At 41.9% G+C, this 21,368-nt stretch overlaps 1 protein-coding gene across 4 annotated transcripts in view; it reads right to left on the reverse strand.

Moving 5' to 3' along the window:
* Window positions 1-21,368, reverse strand: part of LanB2 (laminin subunit gamma-1) — a 342,671-nt gene that overhangs the window by 214,992 nt on the left and 106,311 nt on the right. For all 4 annotated transcript variants that reach the window (XM_071656602.1, XM_071656600.1, XM_071656601.1 and 1 more), the window contains exons 3-5: window positions 15,984-16,101; window positions 15,366-15,549; window positions 14,845-14,975 (exon numbers count right to left, since the gene is read on the reverse strand). In XM_071656602.1, the coding sequence (XP_071512703.1) occupies window positions 14,845-14,975; window positions 15,366-15,549; window positions 15,984-16,101 (433 nt within the window). The remainder of the gene's footprint in view (window positions 1-14,844; window positions 14,976-15,365; window positions 15,550-15,983; window positions 16,102-21,368) is intronic.

Consider the following 21,368-nt stretch of genomic DNA (forward strand, 5'->3'; position numbering starts at 1 on the left):
TGTACTGTGGCAGATACACCTGTACTACCTCCCGTGGCCATTACACCTGCACTGTACTGTGGCAGATACACCTGTACTACCTCCCGTGGCCATTACACCTGCACTGTACTGTAGCAGATACACCTGTACTACCTCCCGTGACCATTACACCTGCACTGTACTGTAGCAGATACACCTGTACTACCTCCCGTGGCCATTACACCTGCACTGTACTGTAGCAGATACACCTGTACTACCTCCCGTGACCATTACACCTGCACTGTACTGTGGCAGATACACCTGTACTACCTCCCGTGGCCATTACACCTGCACTGTACTGTAGCAGATACACCTGTACAACCTCCAGTGACCATTACACCTGCACTGTACTGTAGCAGATACACCTGTACACTTCCCGTGGCCATTACACCTGCACTGTAAAGTGGGAGATACACCTGTACTACACCCCCCACCCCCCAAGACAGACGATGCACACCAACCTGGGGTGCACACATCCTGGCCCCGTGACATCACACTAGGCCCCGTGACATCACACTAGGCCCCGTGACATCACACTAGGCCCCGTGAAATCACAGTAGGCCCCGTGACATCACACTAGGCCCCGTGACATCACAGTAGGCCCCGTGACATCACAGTAGGCCCCGTGACATCACACTAGGCCCCGTGACATCACACTAGGCCCCGTGACATCACACTAGGCCCCGTGACATCATACTAGGCCCCGTGACATCACAGTAGGCCCCACGACATCACAGTAGCCCCGTGACATCATAGTTGGCCCCGTGACATCACAGTACGCCCCGTGACATCACAGTAGGCCCCGTGACATCACAGTAGGCCCCATGACATCACAGTAGGCCCCGCGACATCATACTAGGCCCCGTGACATCACACTAGGCCCCGTGACATCACACTAAGCCCCGTGACCTTACAATAGGCCCCGTAACATCACAGTGGGCCCCGTGACATCACAGTAGGCCCCGCGACATCACACGAGGCCCCGTGACATCACACTAGGCCCCGTGACATCACACTAGGCCCCGTGACATCATACTAGGCCCCGTGACATCACAGTAGGCCCCACGACATCACAGTAGCCCCGTGACATCATAGTTGGCCCCGTGACATCACAGTACGCCCCGTGACATCACAGTAGGCCCCGTGACATCACAGTAGGCCCCATGACATCACAGTAGGCCCCGCGACATCATACTAGGCCCCGTGACATCACACTAGGCCCCGTGACATCACACTAAGCCCCGTGACCTTACAATAGGCCCCGTAACATCACAGTGGGCCCCGTGACATCACAGTAGGCCCCGCGACATCACACGAGGCCCCGTGACATCACACTAGGCCCCGTGACATCACACTAGGCCCCGTGACATCACAGTAGGCCCCGTGACATCACAGTAGGCCCCGCGACTTCACACTAGGCCCCGCGACATCACACTAGGCCCCGTGACATCACAGTAGCCCCGTGACATCATACTAGGCCCCGTGACATCACAGTAGGCCCCGTGACATCCTCCAGGGAGGTGGTCGTCAGGGACCTCAAACCTCTTGATGTCGCTAGAGACGAAAACCTCTAAACTGGAAGAGGTAAGTTCATCTCTATGGTCCACATGTTCCCTCATACCACCTGTACCTTCTCGACCCACTGGTATCACTAGGCCGCCCACACCACATGGATGGCTGTATCATCTTAATTACAGGTGGCGACGGGAATGGATGAAGGCAGCAAGTAAGAATATATTCATGTGTATATTTATGTATATGTGTGTATGTATATGTATGTATACGTTGAAATGTATAGGTATGTATATGTCTGTGTATGTATATGTATGTATATGTTGAGATGTATAGGTATGTATATGTCTGTGTATGTATATGTATGTATATGTTGAGATGTATAGGTATGAATATGTCTGTGTATGTATATGTATGCATATGTTGAGATGTATAGGTATGAATATGTCTGTGTATGTATATGTATGCATATGTTGAGATGTATAGGTATGTATATGTCTGTGTATGTATATGTATGCACATGTTGAGATGTATAGGTATGTATATGTCTGTGTATGTATATGTATGTATATGTTGAGATGTATAGGTATGTATATGTCTGTGTATGTATATGTATGTATACGCTGAAATATATGGGCATGTACATATGTGCTGTGTGTGGACGTGTATGTATATACATGTGTATGTTGGTGGGTTGGGCCATTCTTTCGTCTGTTTCCTTGCGCTACCTCGCTAACGCGGGAGACAGCGACAAAGCAAAATAAATTAATGTTACATCATGACTTCCCACTTCTGTCACGTCTGTCATATCCAAGCTAATGGTTGCCAATAAACCCTTACCTATTTATTAACTCATTTATTCATTTATTCATTTAGTTATTCATGAAGACGAGAGGGGCTCAATCCACGGGTGCTTAAACCTTGCTCACATTATCATATCTGGAACACGCCATTCTCGCCATTAACATATATCGTCCTGGTCCTCTATTCTATCGCCCCGTGGTCTGAGCCCCGTGGCCTGCAGACCATTCTATCGCCCCGTGGCCTGAGCTCCGTGGCCTGCAGATCATTCTATCGCCCCGTGGCCTGAGCTCCGTGGCCTGCAGACCATTCTATCGCCCCGTGGCCTGAGCTCCGTGGTCTGCAGACCATTCTATCGCCCCGTTGTCTGAGCCCCGAGGCCTAAAGACAGTTCTATCGCCCCGTGGTCTGAGCTCCGTGGCCTGCAGACCATTCTATTGCCCCGTGGTCTGAGCTCCGTGGCCTGCAGACCGTTCTATGGCCCCGTGGTCTGAGCTCCGTGGCCTGCAGACCGTTCTATCGCCCCGTGGTCTGAGCTCCGTGGCCTGCAGACCATTCTATCGCCCCGTGGTCTGAGCTCCGTGGTCTGCAGACCATTCTATCGCCCCGTGGTCTGAGCTCCGTGGCCTGCAGACCATTCTATCGCCCCGTGGTCTGAGCTCCGTGGCCTGCAGACCATTCTATCGCCCCGTGGTCTGAGCTCCGTGGCCTGCAGACCGTTCTATCGCCCCGTGGTCTGAGCTCCGTGGCCTGCAGACCATTCTATCGCCCCGTGGTCTGAGCTCCGTGGTCTGCAGACCATTCTATCGCCCCGTGGTCTGAGCTCCGTGGCCTGCAGACCATTCTATCGCCCCGTGGTCTGAGCTCCGTGGCCTGCAGACCATTCTATCGCCCCGTGGTCTGAGCTCCGTGGCCTGCAGACCGTTCTATCGCCCCGTGGTCTGAGCTCCGTGGCCTGCAGACCATTCTATCGCCCCGTGGTCTGAGCTCCGTGGTCTGCAGACCATTCTATCGCCCCGTGGTCTGAGCTCCGTGGCCTGCAGACCGTTCTATCGCCCCGTGGTCTGAGCCCCGTGGCCTGCAGACCATTCTATCTCCCCGTGGTCTGAGCTCCGTGGCCTGCAGGCCATTACTATCGCCTTCTAGTCGACCATTGGCTCAGCAACAACAAGCGACAAAGACGCAAAATAATATGATCAAATTAACAGATTTTACCGACAGATTGTTGCACAAAAACTGATCAGTTTAATTTCATGGAAACATAGAAACATTATATGTATATATAAATATATAAAAGACGTCTATACTATCAATTCAATGGCTATATATGTGGAATGGCTCAAAGAACACGTCAATTTCAACTCTAGTATAGTCACTCACAATTTAGGATCAAGCATCGTTTTCTTTGATTTTTCCTTCATGAGAGAAAATCGCAAACTTCCATGACTAACTCAGGTAATTTGTTTGTAACATTAACATATGTTGAAACCCACATGACGATATGCTGGTAATATTTTAAGCAGTTTAAATAGTTAGTTATCAGTATCCCACATAAAATCCTGCATAGCTGTACTATTCACCCGTTTCTAAAAATCAGAAAGCAATAGATCTACAATGGAATTACGACTTATTCATGTTTGGTGCATACACTTTAAAAATTCACCTCTTGAAAGGCCTCTGACGGAAATGTATCTACATAAAAGGTACCATTTACCACAACGTAAAAGCTTAAGTTAAACAGCTGAGAAAACTAACTTCAGCTAATTACGATTCTTGCACAAAAAGGAATGATGGAATGTCCTTAGACTATAGAAATATCACTTGATATTATCGTTTCCATTTCTTACAGGACACATATTGCTCCCCATAGGTCATCAGGATTTGATTTACGAAGAACGAGGAGTTTGTAGCTTGATCTAATCTAAATACCAAATAGAGCTTAAGGAACGGGTACAAGTCTAAATGCCACGAATTCTTACACGAAACTGCCCTATATCATTGTTCATTATGACATTAAAACCAAGAACATTATTCAAAGCTTAACATACTCTAACTCGCTGTAGCTACAAAATATGTGCCTTAATTGTCACCATTAAGGAAGACTTAGTACCTGTCCTGTTAAGTCTGGCCAAATACTGAGCTTGGAATACAAGTTGCCATATCTTCCTATGACCTGGTCTGATCTCTAACTTCATACACTCATTAATTGAGCTGTCACCCAGCCTTACTTATCAACACTCTCACAATGCTTCAAGACTCCCTTCCATCACGCCTTCGTACCCTCTCATATACCCACCATATCCTCACAACTCACCCACCATATACCCATCATATACTCACCATACACCCATCACATACTCACCCTTCACCCACCATATTACTCACCCTTCACCAACAGTAACACCCATCTAAACATCCAATCTTACATCTTTCCCTCACATCCAATATCAACATCACTCCTTCTGCCGCTCTCACAGCTATATTTTTCAGTAATAATACGCCTAAATTCAAAACGTATACAACTAGGTTTATACAGGTCATACTGTAGTAGCAATCTTTAAGTTGAGTAAACTGGGCCCATTGGTCACTACACATTTTGAGAGACTTACAATATATGTAGGCCAGTTTCAATTTCTTAATCTTTTCTGAAAATGAATTGCATGTTACATACTACATCCATACAACTGTAAGATACTCAATGCAGGCAAAGAAATCAATTCAAATGTTCACAAAAATATTTCCAGCACATGTCTGACCCAGATTGAAACATATTCAGCATCTTGGTTGAATAAGCTTGCTGGAGAAAATTCAACAGCAAATAACAGACACTGTGCCAGAAGTACCACAGATAAGTAACAGACTGGTGAATGGATGGTGCAAGTTAGGTATTGGTGAATGCAGTGTATTTCATAAGTCCTATCTGACAGAAAAGAGAGTTTAACAGATGGGCTCCTTAGCAGTATAAAATTCTCATCCTGTGTGCATATATATACAGGGTGGTCAAACATACACACACACACACACACACATAAAGGCTACCTATCCACCATTTCCCGAGTTAGCGAGGTAGCATAAGAACAGAGGACTGAGCCTTAAAGGAAATATCCTAACTTGGCCCCCTTCGCTGTTCCTTCTTTTGGAAAAATAAATCGGGATGGGAGGACTTCCAGCTGTAAGCAGCTAAACTCAGAGGGAGAAAAGAACAAATGTATAGATGCCTTACATACTGGCTGAAGTAAAATGCCACTTCCCTTACAGCCCCTTATCAAGACTATTCTTATTTCTGATTCAATAAGTTGTGTGAAGAATATGCCTCATATTTGAATAGGTTTGCAGATAATGTCAAGTTTATGAAAAAAAAAAAAAGAAGCACTCAGGACAGCTGAACCTTTCAACACTGGAAGAGCTACACATGGATACAATGTCTTAGAAGGTCAATAAAAATGACAAGCTCAGACTATCAAAACAATTTGATCCATATAAGACAAATGCTCCTGATGAAGGCACCCTATAAGTGCTGAGAGAATGTGTGAAGGCACTACAAGGCCACTCAAGACATTGTTCAATGGGTCACTAGGGGAATGTGTAGTTCCTTAGATGTGGAAGAGGGTAAATGTCATGGCCATATCTAAGAGAGGCGACTGGGTAATTACAATGAACTACAGGCCAGTCATAGCCCTAACACGTATGGTCTGTAAAGCACCAGAAAAAGATAATCAAGAGAGCAAACAGATGACTGTATGCAAAGGAGAAATACATATCAGGCAGATGACATGGATCCAGGGAAAGGAAGTCCTGCATTACAAATTTACTTGACTTCTACGATGGGGTGTTCCATCAGTTCAGATATGAATGGGTAGACTGTATTATCGGACAGCTGGAAAGCTTTCGATACTGTGCCCTGTTGGAAGTTGAATAAGGAGTTTCATCTACGGATAAAAATGAGAGGTAGAGCCCTTAGTGAGGAGAAGAAAAGGACAGAGAAAAGAACATAGGTTAGAAAAGCATCCTTCCATAGACTGAGGTCTCTTGTAATGAGTTAAAGAGCTTGGTCTTGGGCTTACAGTTGTTCCAGGCACATGTAAAAGATTTGCCTGATGGACTGGACTCGTACCTGAACAAGTTTGTAGATGATGCTAAGGTCATGAGAGAAGCAAAGAATAGCAATGACTGCACCAGCTTAAAGGGGTACCAGAACAAATCCTAAATCTAGTCTCACTAACAGATGAAGATATTCAATTTGAGGCTATACATAATAATAAGGATGGGATACAGTAAATGGCCTCAGTGCAATCATTACCAAACAGGAATTAAGCTGTCCTATGCCTAATGTGGCACCAGAGCTCCAAGAGAATTGTGAAACTGACAAGCTATCTGCTGGTAAATATCATTACTGTATTTAAGTATACAGAAAAAATAATTTTTGGTATGCTATTCACAACACATCTTAGATGAGAACAGGATAATGCCCCTAAGGTCTGATCATTGCAACTAAAAATGCACAGAGATCGAACTGAAAAGGTCTACAGGAGAGCAACTTTCATGTTACCTGAATTTAGAGAGAGCTGGGCTACAAAGAGACGCTGAGAGCTACATGGATGAATGAAGAGAAAAGGGTGACCTAATTGGAGCCTTCAATATTCAACATCATTTGGATGACACTGACGGTGATCAGTTCTTTAAAACATATAACACCTGAGTAGCCAGAAGCTAGGTAAGAAGCGTGTTAGAAAAGGACATAAAGAAGTACTGTTTTCATGCAAGGGTGGTGAATGTCTGGAATACACTAAACACAAACACTGTAAATAGTTAAGCTTGGAAAAACTCTCCTTACTTTGACACCCATTAAGCATTTATATCTGCCAGTAATCATTGCAAAGATGCTGTCGATGAGCTGAAGCATTCATTTATCCAAAGATATAGAAACAACCTCTCCTCCTCCTCCAGGTATAGGTCTTTCTAGTCTTTGGCTAAAGGAATCTCTTACAGTTTCTGTCACACTATCTTCTCTTCACTTTTCTGTTCTAATGGCACTATAACTGTTTCTCCAACTGTCAAAACAACTCTTTCTGGTTCTCTTTTCTCTTCTAATTCCACCTATGATTCTAACATTTTCTCACTCCTTGATGCTCCCCTTACTAATGCCCCTCCCTATTATTTCTATTTCTTACTGTCCAAAAAAAGCACAGCTCTGAACACAAGCAGGGATTATGGAACTGATAGTATCCATCCTCGCATATTAGTGTGTCTCCAAACTTGCACCTGTGCTTGATCATCTGTTTCATTTCTGTTTGAAAAACAAAACTTTTCTTTCTTCTTGGATATATGCATTGGTACATCACATCCCAAAAAAGGAAGGACTATTCTAGCCCCTCCAATTATAGTCCTATTGCTTTGACTTGTACTATTTTTGAAGTTTTTTGAATCCTTCCTAAACTCCCATTTCCTTAAACCTTTAAAATCTCACAGTCTTCTTTCCGATCATCAATATGGCTTCTGCGAGAGATGATTCACTTGTGATATCCTTTTCTATCTTACAGGTGTCTGGTCATCATCTCTGAAAAATTTGTGAGAATCCAATGAAGCAACACTTAACAAATTAAAAGCTTTTGCTAGAGCATAATATCAAGACTCATCTTCAAGCTCTCCTTCGTCAGCTGCCCTCACTCTGTTTTTGTGTATCTAGATTCCTCTCTGGTCAGTCCAACTGTTTAGCTGCTAATGGTTCAACCTCTCCTTTTTTCCCTATCAACAGGATGTGTCTTCTGCATTCTCCTTCCTTTTTAACAACAGATTCCTTTCCTCAACAGATAAAGAACAACACGAATACCCCGATGACTGAACACAGCATTCCCATAAACTCAGACTTGGACCTGGTTAAGTTCAATGCATCAAAAACCCAATGTCTGCCCACCTTTCTCACTGAGATCCATGTTTTGACTCCATATAGTCTTGGTATCCTGAATAAAGCAAAGCAATGATGAGGTGCTGTAGAAAGCAACCACCAGCTCTTGCATTTCGAGTGTCCAGTGCACCTGAAAATCTCAAAAAAGGAGGGACTATTCAAGTCCCTCCAATCACAGTACTACTGCTTTGACTTTTACTATTTTTGAAGTTTTTGAATCCTTCCTAAACTCCCGTAACCACACTTTCTTGCCTCCAAGGCCACCTTTGAAAAGTAATGGCCATCTGTCTTGAGGCACAGGTGGAAAAAATACAGCAACCAGAAGCAAAATTCCCAAAATGAAGTGGCAGCCTGGAAGAGTAAAGAAAGAGCATTGTTCCCTCATGATAGCCTGTGGCATACTGGTGCGGCTTTCTGGTGCTCACATCTTTAAAACATGTAGTTTCAGCTACCAGATGCAATATTTTCACCCTGAGAGTGTCATATAAACCTTAGCCATGTATCGCCTTGAAGATATATGAAGGGCAAACAATGTTTTTTGTTTTTTGCAGATTCTGTACATTGTATCACTACAACATCTAATATTTTAAACTCTCTTGGAGAACTCACATTATACAAATGGTTAAGTCTACCTTTAAGAGACAGTGAGTCCTGTTTAGATGCCGTAAATCTTTCTCTTATGAACAATGGCTCCGTTAATACCAAGGACTGGTCCACTCTTGTAGAAGTTCTGCCCTTACATCTGGGGAGGTTCTAGATCTACATAATAACTGAAGAGAGTTGAGTCTAAATCAGACTAACCTCACAACTTGACCCATACCACAATGTCTGTTCACTTTACCCTCTCTTACAGTCATTACTGTAGTAGTTCAAAAGAGCTGGCTGCTTGTGTGCCCCCACCCTCCTCAAATTCTAAGTCACATAATTTCTCTGTTGCCGTTGGAAACTTCAGGGCGGGACACTTTGATATCTGCTTATTTCCCTACACCTCATGGCATTGGAACTGCTTATCCCATCATGTCTTTCCTAATAACTAGGACATGGCCACTAAAAGAAGATATCCAATTTCCAGTGAAATTCTTGAAAGACTTCTTCCTCTTCTTATTTCTCCCTCTCATTAACCCTCTTCACATTTCAATTAATGCCTGGCCTCATTGTGAACTTCTGTCTGTGACTGAAGCCTCCAACAGGAAAAAAATACAAATACTTGAAGGGCTTCTTGGTGGTATAAATCATTAACGAGACTGGGGCTCCATGAGTGTAAAACTCTCTATCTTTACCTTACCTTACTTTACCTTCCTGCTCAAAGGACCACTTCAGTCAGGCTTCTCAATCACTCAAAAAGTCAGTCATATCCACCGAGGTGGACTACAGTTAAAATGTGTAGGGGTCTTGTGTACGTGACTTTGTGGGGTTACACACGGTAAGAGAAGAGTTCATTGTCTTCAATGTGGGTAGTTGCATCCTAAGCATGACAGCTCGTGATATGTTGAAATGGTGTTTGTAGAGTTGGATAGATGGTTGGTGTCCTGAATACAAACAAGAAACAGGAACTCATAACTGTCTGGAGAGCTTAGTTTCAGACAGGTGGTGTTAAAGACTGAGCTGCACAAATACATAATTATGGCTGGTATTTACAGTCATTGATTAAACTGAACACAAATAATTGTAAAGTGATAAGAAGAGCAAAGGCTGAATACAGACTGGACTCTGAATCAGACTACAATATGGACCTAGGATTGGATATCATGCCTGACTTATCCCTGAGCATCATATCAGAAATTCTGTCGGAGCCAAACATCTTTTTGGTTATCAAAATCACCATTAACCACTTGGATAAACAGATGTTCAAGATGATATGTGCAATATACGTTAAACCCAATATAAAGTATACATCAGCTGTTTGGTCTCTTTGCATGAAGAAATGCACAGACAGGTTAGAGAAGGTCCAACGACACATCAAAAATAAAATGAACAATTGAAATCAGGATTTAGCAACTGAGAAAGAAAACCTTAGATTACGTAAATCAAAGGAAAGGAAACTAAGAGGCATCTCAAAACCAAAAAGTTCCAACATAGTAATGTTAATTTTGACCAGTTCTGCTATAGAAAAAGGAATGCAGCAACTACGCATCACTAAAAGATACTGATCTGTTTTAATTACAGGATTGTAGATATACAATAAAAGCTACACAAGATACACCATATGTTAAGAGCACTGGCATATTCTACAGTCTGTCTTCACAAAATTTTAATGAGACAAAATAGAACCCAACAAATGTTTAACGATCCACAAATCATCAAAAACTTAGAGCAGAAAAATTGCATCCATAACTGACTATAAAGATGATGCACAAAAAACATATAAACACCATTTGACACCCAAATAACATCTGAAGAAAAAATGAACACCTCCATGTTCAATTTCCCTCATCAACTTTATAGTGAATTTAGTAAACAGAATCAGACATCCAAATAAAACCTAATATTTCAAATCATTAATTTCATGTCTAAGAAATCATCAGCATACGCCTTCTGACACTACAACAAAAGAACTGGCCATGTTTATTTTATATCGTCAGCATATTAGGACCCACAAAGTTACAGTTACAAATTTCACTTAACCCACACCTATTACGAAATGCATCAAGGATTCTGCTATACCAACAATCATCCTTAACTATATCAAACTAAATGCTAGTGATCCAATCTACAATCATGGACCCACTACAGTGCAGCTCATCAATGAAAAGTACACATTCATTAATAAGTAAACTGAAAAAAGTAATCAACAGATCAATACACAAAAGTATTACTATCATTACTATTAAACAACTTCAGGACCACTTCTCTGGGGGGTTTGGCAGCTTCACAACTGCATTACAATCTGTAGCAGGGAAAGGATGGACTCCTTTACAGAGAGAAGTTCAAAGAGATTACACTATGATAAAACAATCTCACTAAAACTGAAGTTTCACTTGCAGCATAACCACATGCAGGAGGAGCTTGGAAACACCTACAAAAACATTCTCATACATCAACTACTTGTTGGAGAACACCTTTCAATATTGAAGAAGGAAAGGACCAATAAGGACAACATGCTAGTACTCTTTGACTTTTAATTGGATGAAAAGTCAGAATTCTATACGTTTTTCTAGGCTTTCCTCTTACAAATATTCTCATAGAATTGGAGGAAGAACACTACCAACTCATCTCCTGCTGGCCTAGAGGGCAATTTTGAGGAGTAGGAGTGGACGGGCTAGAAATCCTTCCTTCCAATACTATTACTTTCCAAAAGTAGGAACAGAGGACAGAACTAGGAGGGGCTTTTTCCTCAAAGGTTCAGTCATCTATTCTTGATGATAAATCATTAAGATGGTAAACATGAAAAAGGTTAAAGAAAAATTGTGGTACGAAACAATAAGCTGCTGTAAACCTATTCAAATAAACAATGTCTTCCATGGTGTATATTTAGCATATTTTCTCTTAAGCCTATGCAAAATGTAGATGATGTCAACTTAAATATTGTTGCATCTTATCATTTCACTACACAGAGTATGGATAAAATTATATGCCTGTTTTGACTTTGAAGCTCCACAAATATGCAAAAACTAAGAAATCGGAATCACACATTCAGAAACAAGAAATATGACTGAGAACGAGAAAACACTTCATCAATGCCTTTCGCTGACATACACATGCCTCATGTATCTTAACCCTGATAAGCACATCTATTTCAGCAATAGATTTTGTTTCTTTTATGACAAGATCTCTGATCACTTATTTGTAAGTCTAACCTAAATATGATCATAGAAGTCTGTGCCTATCTTGCACTTGTATAATTTTACTACCAATCATATTTCAACGTATACATTTATTTCAAACAAACTAATGCTAACTCAGGCAACAGCTGCTGGAGGTAAATTGAAAGGCTGTCATGTACATCAAAAACTGGTGCATTTTATTTGTGCTTTTTTTCATTTTCCTACACTGTTTTTGCTCACCTTTTTTATCAATCTGATAATTGTGACATTCTCAATCTTCAGAGAGACAGCAGAGGATTAATGAAAGGCTTTTACATACTTTACATTGTGTAAGCATTAAGAATTGGAAAACAGGGTTGAATTCAGGAAGACAAATATCAATGGAAAATGAGCTGAAAACAGATCATTTTCCTTTAGTCAAGAGAATTCTGCAGAGCCCTTGAAAGATTACATCCATAAAAAACACATCTGTTCTATAGCTGTCATGTAAATGTATTGAAACCAAACCAGAGCCTTCCATTCAAAGTCAAGCCCTAAAGAGTTTTCTATAGTTTATCTAGTGTATGCTCTGGCTGTTCAAAATGTTTTGCCCCCATACAACAAATGCATGCCTGAACGTTAACGACCCAATACCCTAAAGCCTCCTTAACATCATCCTTGCATCTCCCATATAGCTTCCTCCTCCCCTTTCTTCCCTCCAATTCTAACACAAGGATTTTCTTAGTCCTTGTTGAACATATTCATCCTCTCCATATATCTGAATCATTTCAGCACACCATGGTCAGCTCTCTCAATCAGACAAATCTTCCTATCATGCCTCTCTCGTAGAGTTTCATTTCATACTATACTATATAAACAAGTACTAACAATCATTATCCCTGGGGATAAGGGACAACATATATTACCCAAGTATGTCCTGCATGTCACAGAAGAGGACTACAACAGCGAGAGTTGGGGCTGGAAATTCTCCTCTCTTGTTAATATCACTTTCCAAAAGAAGAAACAATGTGAGCAGCTAAAAGAGGATTTCTCTTTCAAGGCTTAGTGGGCTATTCCTGAAAGTACCTTGCTAAGGCAAGAGAGAGTGAGCAGTTATGAAAAAGATGTACCATATATCAATATCATCATCATGAGGTGCTAAATCCCTCGGGAGGAAAAAGGTAGCAGGTATAACAAAATCATCACTGTTGCTGTTGTTCTCGTTCATGACAAAATGGCAACTTCATAAACAAGTGCATGATACCGTTTTAACCACAAGTCTGCATAGCCAGTAACAAAAATATCAGTCACTGCTGAAAGAGGACCAATGATGTGGTAACTGTCCTTAAATATAAATCAGGATCTTAAAAAGAAAAAAGAAAACTGACAAATAAGGATGTGGTTCACTAGTTCCATAAATCACTACACTTATAATTCTTAATCAAGTATCATCTTACTCATTACAAACAACAGAAATTATAACATGGCCCCAAAAATACTGTTATACTACCAGAAAAACTAAAGAACATCAAGAAACCTTATCCAATACGAGCATGATCATAACTAGAGAAAATCATACATGAATGCACAGTAACTAGATGAGAAACGGTTATCATAATATTGTAAGAAACTTTAACTAATCTTTAATGGTACTTTTGCATATGTATAATTACAGTGAATGACAAAAATAACTTTGGTTTCAGCTTGATGAATAGTATACACAAATTGTGTCACTAAATAAGCTGTTCATAGATAATGAGGAGAGGGAGGTACTAGTGAAAACCTTGGAGAGAGAAGTGGGTCTACAGTATGCTGGGTAGAACAGGCCTGGGTGGTGAGTCAGATGCTGTTTGCAGATGACACAGCTCTCATGGTAGACTTAAGAGAAAAATGTCAGAAGCTGGTGTCTGAGTTCGTAAGAAAGAGTGAAAGGAGGTAGCTGAGAGTTAATATAAATAGGGTATTATGATCTAATAGTGTGGAGGACAGAATGGTATGAGTTTAATTTTGACTGCAGAAAGCCTGGAGGAAGAGAAGTATTAAATACCAAGTTGTGGACATGAAAGTGGTGGGAAATACGAAAGCTGTAGAAAGTAATAGGGTTGGAGAGGAGACAAAGGTCCAGGGTGCACTGAAAGATGTGGGGAAGAAGTGGTCATTGTTAGTCAGGGAAAAGATGGGTAAGGTTGAAGGTTATGATGTAGTCCCAGTAATGTTGCAGGGATGCAAGTCTTGGGCTCTGAATGCAAAAGACAGGAAGAGCATGGCTTTGTCAGGAATGAAAAGCTCGAGGACAATGCATGGCATGAGAATGGTTGATCTTTAAAGAAATGACAATGTAAGAGTGTCATATAGAAGAAAGTATTGACTAATTGCAAGAGTCGACCAGGGTGTGCTGGAATGGTATGAACATTTTTGGAGATGATGAGTAAGTAAAGACATTGAGGATTAGCATCTCAAAAGTGATGGGAGCAAAAGGGAAGGGGAAGCCTAAGCAGTTGAAAGTAAAATGGAGTGAAAAGGGCTTGGAGGTGCAACTGAACACACAGGTGGGTGAGTGGCATGCATGCAATACAGTAAACTAGAGCAATGTGATATATGGGGAACATTGTGCTATCAATGGGCTGAAAACACCCAACATTGCACCATCACCCCGACATTTCATCGCCTTCAAATACCTTGCAATCCTTATTCCTCGCACAAAGCATATGGCATACTTATTACACATATAATTTCCACTACCTTTCAGTTATGACTCCCCCAGCACACAAATAATATATACTGTTAATCACACCAAGTGTAATAAAGCACTAGGCAGCCTTACACATTAAGAACTTCACTACCAAAACCAAAGTATCACAGTACCTGCCACCCACTGCGAAGTCCGTAATAGCATAAAAGTAGGACTTGAGTACTTTGGGGTCACCAAACACCTCATCTCTGAAGGTGTTGAGGCGATCAAGGATAATTCGAATGTCAGTGGCTGTTACCCAATCCTGCAGGAGAACATAAGCATTTACGAGTCAAACAAAAAAGGAGGCCTCTTCACGTACCTAGTAATATAAATGCTGCCTAACAGTTTACTGAGAAATATTTTGGTACTTCTGACTAAGAAATATAATCAAGTCCTTAACATTGAAATCCCATCAAATCATTATACATCATAATGAAAGCTTTCATCTTTGAAACACAGTATGTATCAAAATGAAAATTATAACCATTTACAGCAAAAAGTTCTGCTACTCTCTCTTTACTATATACAAAAATAAATTCTTCACAGTTTAATATGTCATAACACTGCTTTCTAATAGATAAGTTGTCTTCAAGAGCCAAAATATCAAATATGAGACAGAAATGGGGGGAAAAGCTGTAGTGAATGGACAAACCTGGAGCTCCGGACTATTCTCAAAGTTGTAAGCTGAGGGTCTGCCTTCCAGGGTAGAAAAAGCAACATTGCCACCAGTGAGTGGGGAGATGTCGGAGAATTCAGAAGTACATAAGGCTCGCGTCTCATCATCACGCCTCACATAGGTTGAGTCAGGGATGCCATAAGTATCCCGGCAGGTTGCACTGTAGAGAAATGCAGAAGGTAAAGCCAAAAACTTCATCACTGTCTTAAAATCACCTTACATATGACCACACACTTGAAACTTCAAGCATAATACCAACAGACATTAACAGTACTGTAAAATATACATATCTGAATCTTTATTTTCACAAAATCCGTCTTCTCATATTTATTTCTCACACCAAAAATGGATGCAACAAAATCTGACACAAGTCTAAACTCCTGAAGCTACCTGCTTAAGACAAATTCCTATGCTACAGTACCAACAACAGTAACAATGAAAGATTGATGTCCACAAAATTTCTCATTACTATAAAGGTTCATAGGTAAGTAGTGCCCTTGGCCACGTTTTAGCATACAAGAAAAGAGGAAAATAGACAATCTTCTGCTGCTCACTTCAGTATTCCCTTTCAGCTGTACTGACTGGCTAACTGACCTGTAGTACTGGTAGGGCTCCCACTCCTTATCCCTGGAGGTGCGCTTGAAAATGGCAAAGGACTCTGGGCGAGGCGAGTGGAAGAACAGTCGCACATAGGTGATGTCAAAGGCTTTATCTGCAAAGAGGAAGAAACATTTCATGTATCATTTTTTTTCAAACTGCAGAGTATTGCTCTCAACAGCTCCTTGCTTATGTCCACCAATGGCAGAGGAAGACAATTCAGAAGAGGAAAGAATAGGAACTGGATGAATGAAGAAGTAGAATGGGTAGTGGAAAGAAATGAGTGAAGGAGAGGAGAGGTAGTAGAATTAAGAAAAATGGGTAAAGAGAGGATGTGGAAGTGACAAAAACAATTAGAAGGGTAACATCAGAAGGAGAAGTCAAAGTAGCAGAGATAATGTACATAAGAGGAACTTGGGAACAAGACGAGAAATTAGAGAGAAAAAAAACCTTCTTCTATCATTCCAAGACAGAACACAGCAACTTCCATCCACCCTCACCCCATCCTTCACAAAAAATGGGGCAGTTAACATCCAGCTGCACTAATATCACATCTACTCCTAGTATCATTTTCATTTATCCACAATTACCCTCAGGGCCTTTCTATTCCTGCAGCCCAAGGCAGTGACTTCCAGTAGCAGAATAATGTTGGAGGGAAAGAATCAGAGGCTATGAAAGTATGAGAAGGGAAGGAAGGAGGAGAAGAGGGAAGCTGAATACTGAGAAATGGAACTGATAATGCAAAGTGATGTGCATGAATGATGGAGCTGTAAAAGCGAAATGCTCTGTGAATGAGGTACTTGGTAAAGCGAATTACTCTGAGATGAGTTGATAAAGCAAACTGCACCAAGATAATGAGTGTTGGTAAAGGGAACTGCTATGAAAGGAAGAGTTGATACAGCGAACTGCTGAGTGGATGAGGGAGCTGGTACAGTGAACAGCCCAGAAAGGAGTTAATAAAGCAAACTTCTCTGAAGGAAGAGGGAATTCACAAAGGGAACTGCTCAGGGGGGGAGCTGAGAGAGAAAACTGCACTGAGAGACTTAGGGAGTTGGTAAAGAAAACTGCTCTGAGAGAAGAAGGAAATGGTAAAGCAAACTGTTTTGTGTAAATGAGGGAGTTATTACAGCAAACTGAGTTAATGAGGTGGTGACTTGTTCTAGCAAGACTGAAGAATGAAAAGGCAGACTGCTCTGAGAAAATGAACTTGTTAGGCCAAACTGCTCTATGTAAAGGAGGGAGCTGATGAGGGGAACTGTTCAAGGGAGAATGAGGAAGTTGTTAAGGCGAAGCGGCAAAGCACTTTGACTGAAAGGAAATGATGCGTCCATTTTATGATGAGGAAGTTGATACAGTAAACAATTTGAGTTGAAGGAGCGGAAGTTAAAAGGATGAACTCCTTTGAACTCACTGTGTCTGGAAGGAGAAAAATTACCACAAAATGCAGTCTTCTAGGTCACACGAGGTTTGAAATCTATTCGCATATCATAGGTAAGAATAGGCACAAGAGCAATCAGCCATTTGGTCAGTAAACCAGAAGTCACTCTCCACTAAGCAACAGGACACAAATAAATAAAAAATCATATACACATAGATGCAGGAATTGCTCACATACACACTTACAATTTGTACTTATAAGAACAAGGACACAACAGCAGACAATATATGTGTAAACTGCCCATAGGCTCACAGAGTGATGACAACAGCAAAATTTAACCTATCAAAAGTTGAAGTCAAGAAACTTGAACTGTATATTTCAGTAGAAAGTATTATCCCAGTCTATGAGAGCATATTTGAATTTGAATTCATATTCCTAATCAGAAAGAAAAAGATACACTGTTCCCTCACAATCTGTAGGACATACAGGAAATGAATATGTTTGTACACTTAAATATACGTAGACAAGCACAGGACTGTCTTCAAATTGATTCTGGAGACTCACTTCCACCTCCAGAGCTTTATCTGAGACTAAGCTAAGCTGCTGTTCCTTCAATCAATCCAGTTATTTCAATTCAAGCCCCAAACAGCCAGGCTGATCACACACAATTCATTTTTACAAGCAAGATCTTGAATCTAATTTTCTGTTGGTCCTTCTACTATTCAAATTTAGAAAGCAGAACAGTTTAAGGCTACGGCTGTTTACACAGGCTCACAGTATGAATGGAACCTATCCATCTGATGGAGATATTTCACTGAGGCACCCGCATCCTCTCTGCTCTCACTGGCGAGAATATAATCCAAAAACATTAACACTTATTCCCATTACTTTTATCGTGTGTTACAGCATGGTATGTGATGGTGTGTGTATGTCCTTTGCACATTCTAAACTCAGGAGATTCGACAGTCTAAAAACCTAATGCTATCAGGGAAAAGATCTTATGCCTTGAGAATATAAGACTTACAAACTTGTCATCAATGATTTGACCTTTATTTTCAAGGTATGTGTATCCAGCCGAGGGTCATTTAATATTAAGAAACACTGGTTAGCTGTTTTCTTAAGACAGAAGACTTGAGGTCAGGACATCATAATAATTCCTAGGTTTTATTTTTTTTTATTTATTTTGCTTTGTCGCTGTCTCCCGCGTTTGCAAGGTAGCGCAAGGAAACAGACGAAAGAAATGGCCCAACCCACCCCCATACACATGTATATACATACACGTCCCCACACGCAAATATACATACCCATACATCTCAATGTACACATATATATACACACACAGACATATACATATATACACATGCACACAATTCACACTGTCTGCCTTTATTCATTCCCATCGCCACCTCGCCACACATGGCATAACATCCCCCTCCCCCCCTCATGTGTGTGAGGTAGCGCTAGGAAAAGACACAAAGGCCCCATTTGTTCACACTCAGTCTCTAGCTGCCATGTAATAATGCCTGAAACCACAGCTCCCTTTCCACATCCAGGCCCCATAGAACTTTCCATGTTTTACCCCAGACGCTTCACATGCCCTGATTCAATCCATTGACAGCACGTCGACCCCGGTATACCACATCGATCCAATTCACTCTATTCCTTGCCCTCCTTTCACCCTCCTGCATGTTCAGGCCCCGATCACTCAAAATCTTTTTCACTCCATCTTTCCACCTCCAATTTGGCCTCCCACTTCTCGTTCCCTCCACCTCCGACACATATATCCTCTAGGTCAATCTTTCCTCACTCATTCTCTCCATGTGCCCAAACCATTTCAAAACACCCTCTTTTGCTCTCACAACCACGCTTTTCTTATTTCCACACAACTCTCTTACCCTTACGTTACTTACTCGATCAAACCACCTCACACCACATATTGTCCTCAAACATCTCATTTCCAGCACATCCATCCTCCTGCGCACTACTCTATCCATAGCCCACGCCTCGCAACCATACAACATTGTTGGAACCACTATTCTTTCAAACATAACCATTTTTGCTTTCCGAGATAATGTTCTCGACTTCCACACATTCTTCAAGGCTCCCAGGATTTTCGCCCCCTCCCCCACCTTATGATTCACTTCCTAGGTTTTACAAACTTAATTTCCCTGAAATATTGATTATATGATTATATTCCCCAGTACTCATTAGGCTTCATCCCCAGCAACAAAACACTAGAAAGTCATGCAAAAAAGTTCATATTTGTTGAACACCATTTTTCTGCAGTGACTCAGTGGCTGAATTCATTTGCTAATAATTGACTGTTATCTCACGACCTTTCCTTCTAGAAGATATGGATCCTAATTTACATTAGGAAATAACATCCTACTGGCTCAACAAGGCATGGGAGACTTTGTCAAATACCATCCCTGAAATCCAAAGGTGCCATATGCATTTTAAACACCCTAAAACTCATCAATATCTTGCTAGCTATCATCAGAAACAGCCTACGATACACAGAAGAGACATTCAAAAGTGTACTAGACAAATACGTAAAATGTCTAACAGACCAGCATGGCTGTGAGGTCTGTGGAAGCCTGCTGGCTGAGGCTTCCAACAAGCTTGGTCGACCAAAACCACCCAATTCAGCAGCCTGGGCCCAGCCTGGGCTATGGAGGGTGTGAAGACCCCAGAAGACTTCAAGTATTGCTTCAAGTAATCCTAATTCTTGTCTCATCTGCAAATGATGTAATGGACCTGTGGCATGTTTATATCCCAAGACAAGAGAACGTAGAACAATAGAACAATTGAGGAACAAGTTGTAATCCGGTGTTGCAGCAGATGTTATAAAATCCATTACGTCCCCATGTTTGGTGCAACACCAGGATCTTTTAATTTTACATGTTTCTGTAAAGTGTGTGGGTGTTACATCAGCATATTTATTGGACTGTGCCTCCAAATGTCATTGTAGTTACTTTAAGGTGCCTCCAAATGTCATTGTAGTTACTTTGAGGTGCCTCCATGTCATCGTAGTTACTTTGAGGTGCCTCCAAATATCACTGTAGTTACTTTGAGGTGCATCCAAATGTCATTGTAGTTATTATAAGGAGTTGAAAGGCGAATATCCAAAGATCCCGAAAGAAAAACAAAGACAATATAGTGTTATACTTTTCATCAGAGTTTAGATTTCCCCAATTATTCTTTTTTTACCCTTAATCAAACTCTGGCCTGCATGATGACCCATGACTGGAGTCTGCCCTGCATGACGACCCATGACTGGAGTCTGGCCTGCATGACAACCCATGACTCGAGTCTGGCCTGCATGATGACCCATGACTCGAGTCTAGCCTGCATGACGACCCATGACTCAAGTCTGGCCTGCATGACGACCCATGACTGGCATCTGGCCTGCATGAAGACCCATGACGAGTCTGGCCTGCATGACGACCCATGACTGGAGTCTAGCCTGCATGACGACCCATGCCTGGAGTCTGGCCTGCATGACGACCCATGACTGGTCTAGCCTGCATGACGACCCATGACTCAAGTCTGGCCTGCATGACGACCCATGACTGGCATCTGGCCTGCATGAAGACCCATGACGAGTCTGGCCTGCATGACGACCCATGACTGGAGTCTAGCCTGCATGACGACCCATGCCTGGAGTCTGGCCTGCATGACGACCCATGACTGGACTCTAGCCTGCATGACGACCCACGACTGGAGTCTAGCCTGCATGACAACCCATGACTGGAGTCTAGCCTGCATGACGACCCATGACTGGAGTCTAGTCTGCATGACGACCCATGACTGAAGTCTAGCCTGCATGACGACCCATGACTGGCGTCTGGCCTGCATGATGACCCATGACTGGAGTCTGGCCTGCATGACGATCCATGACTGGCGTCTGGCCTGCATGATGACCCATGACTGAAGTCTAGCCTGCATGACGACCCATGACTGGCGTCTGGCCTGCATGACGACCCATGACTGGAGTCTGGCCT

Source organism: Panulirus ornatus, chromosome 63, assembly GCF_036320965.1.
Source record: "Panulirus ornatus isolate Po-2019 chromosome 63, ASM3632096v1, whole genome shotgun sequence".
Taxonomy (NCBI): domain Eukaryota; kingdom Metazoa; phylum Arthropoda; class Malacostraca; order Decapoda; family Palinuridae; genus Panulirus; species Panulirus ornatus.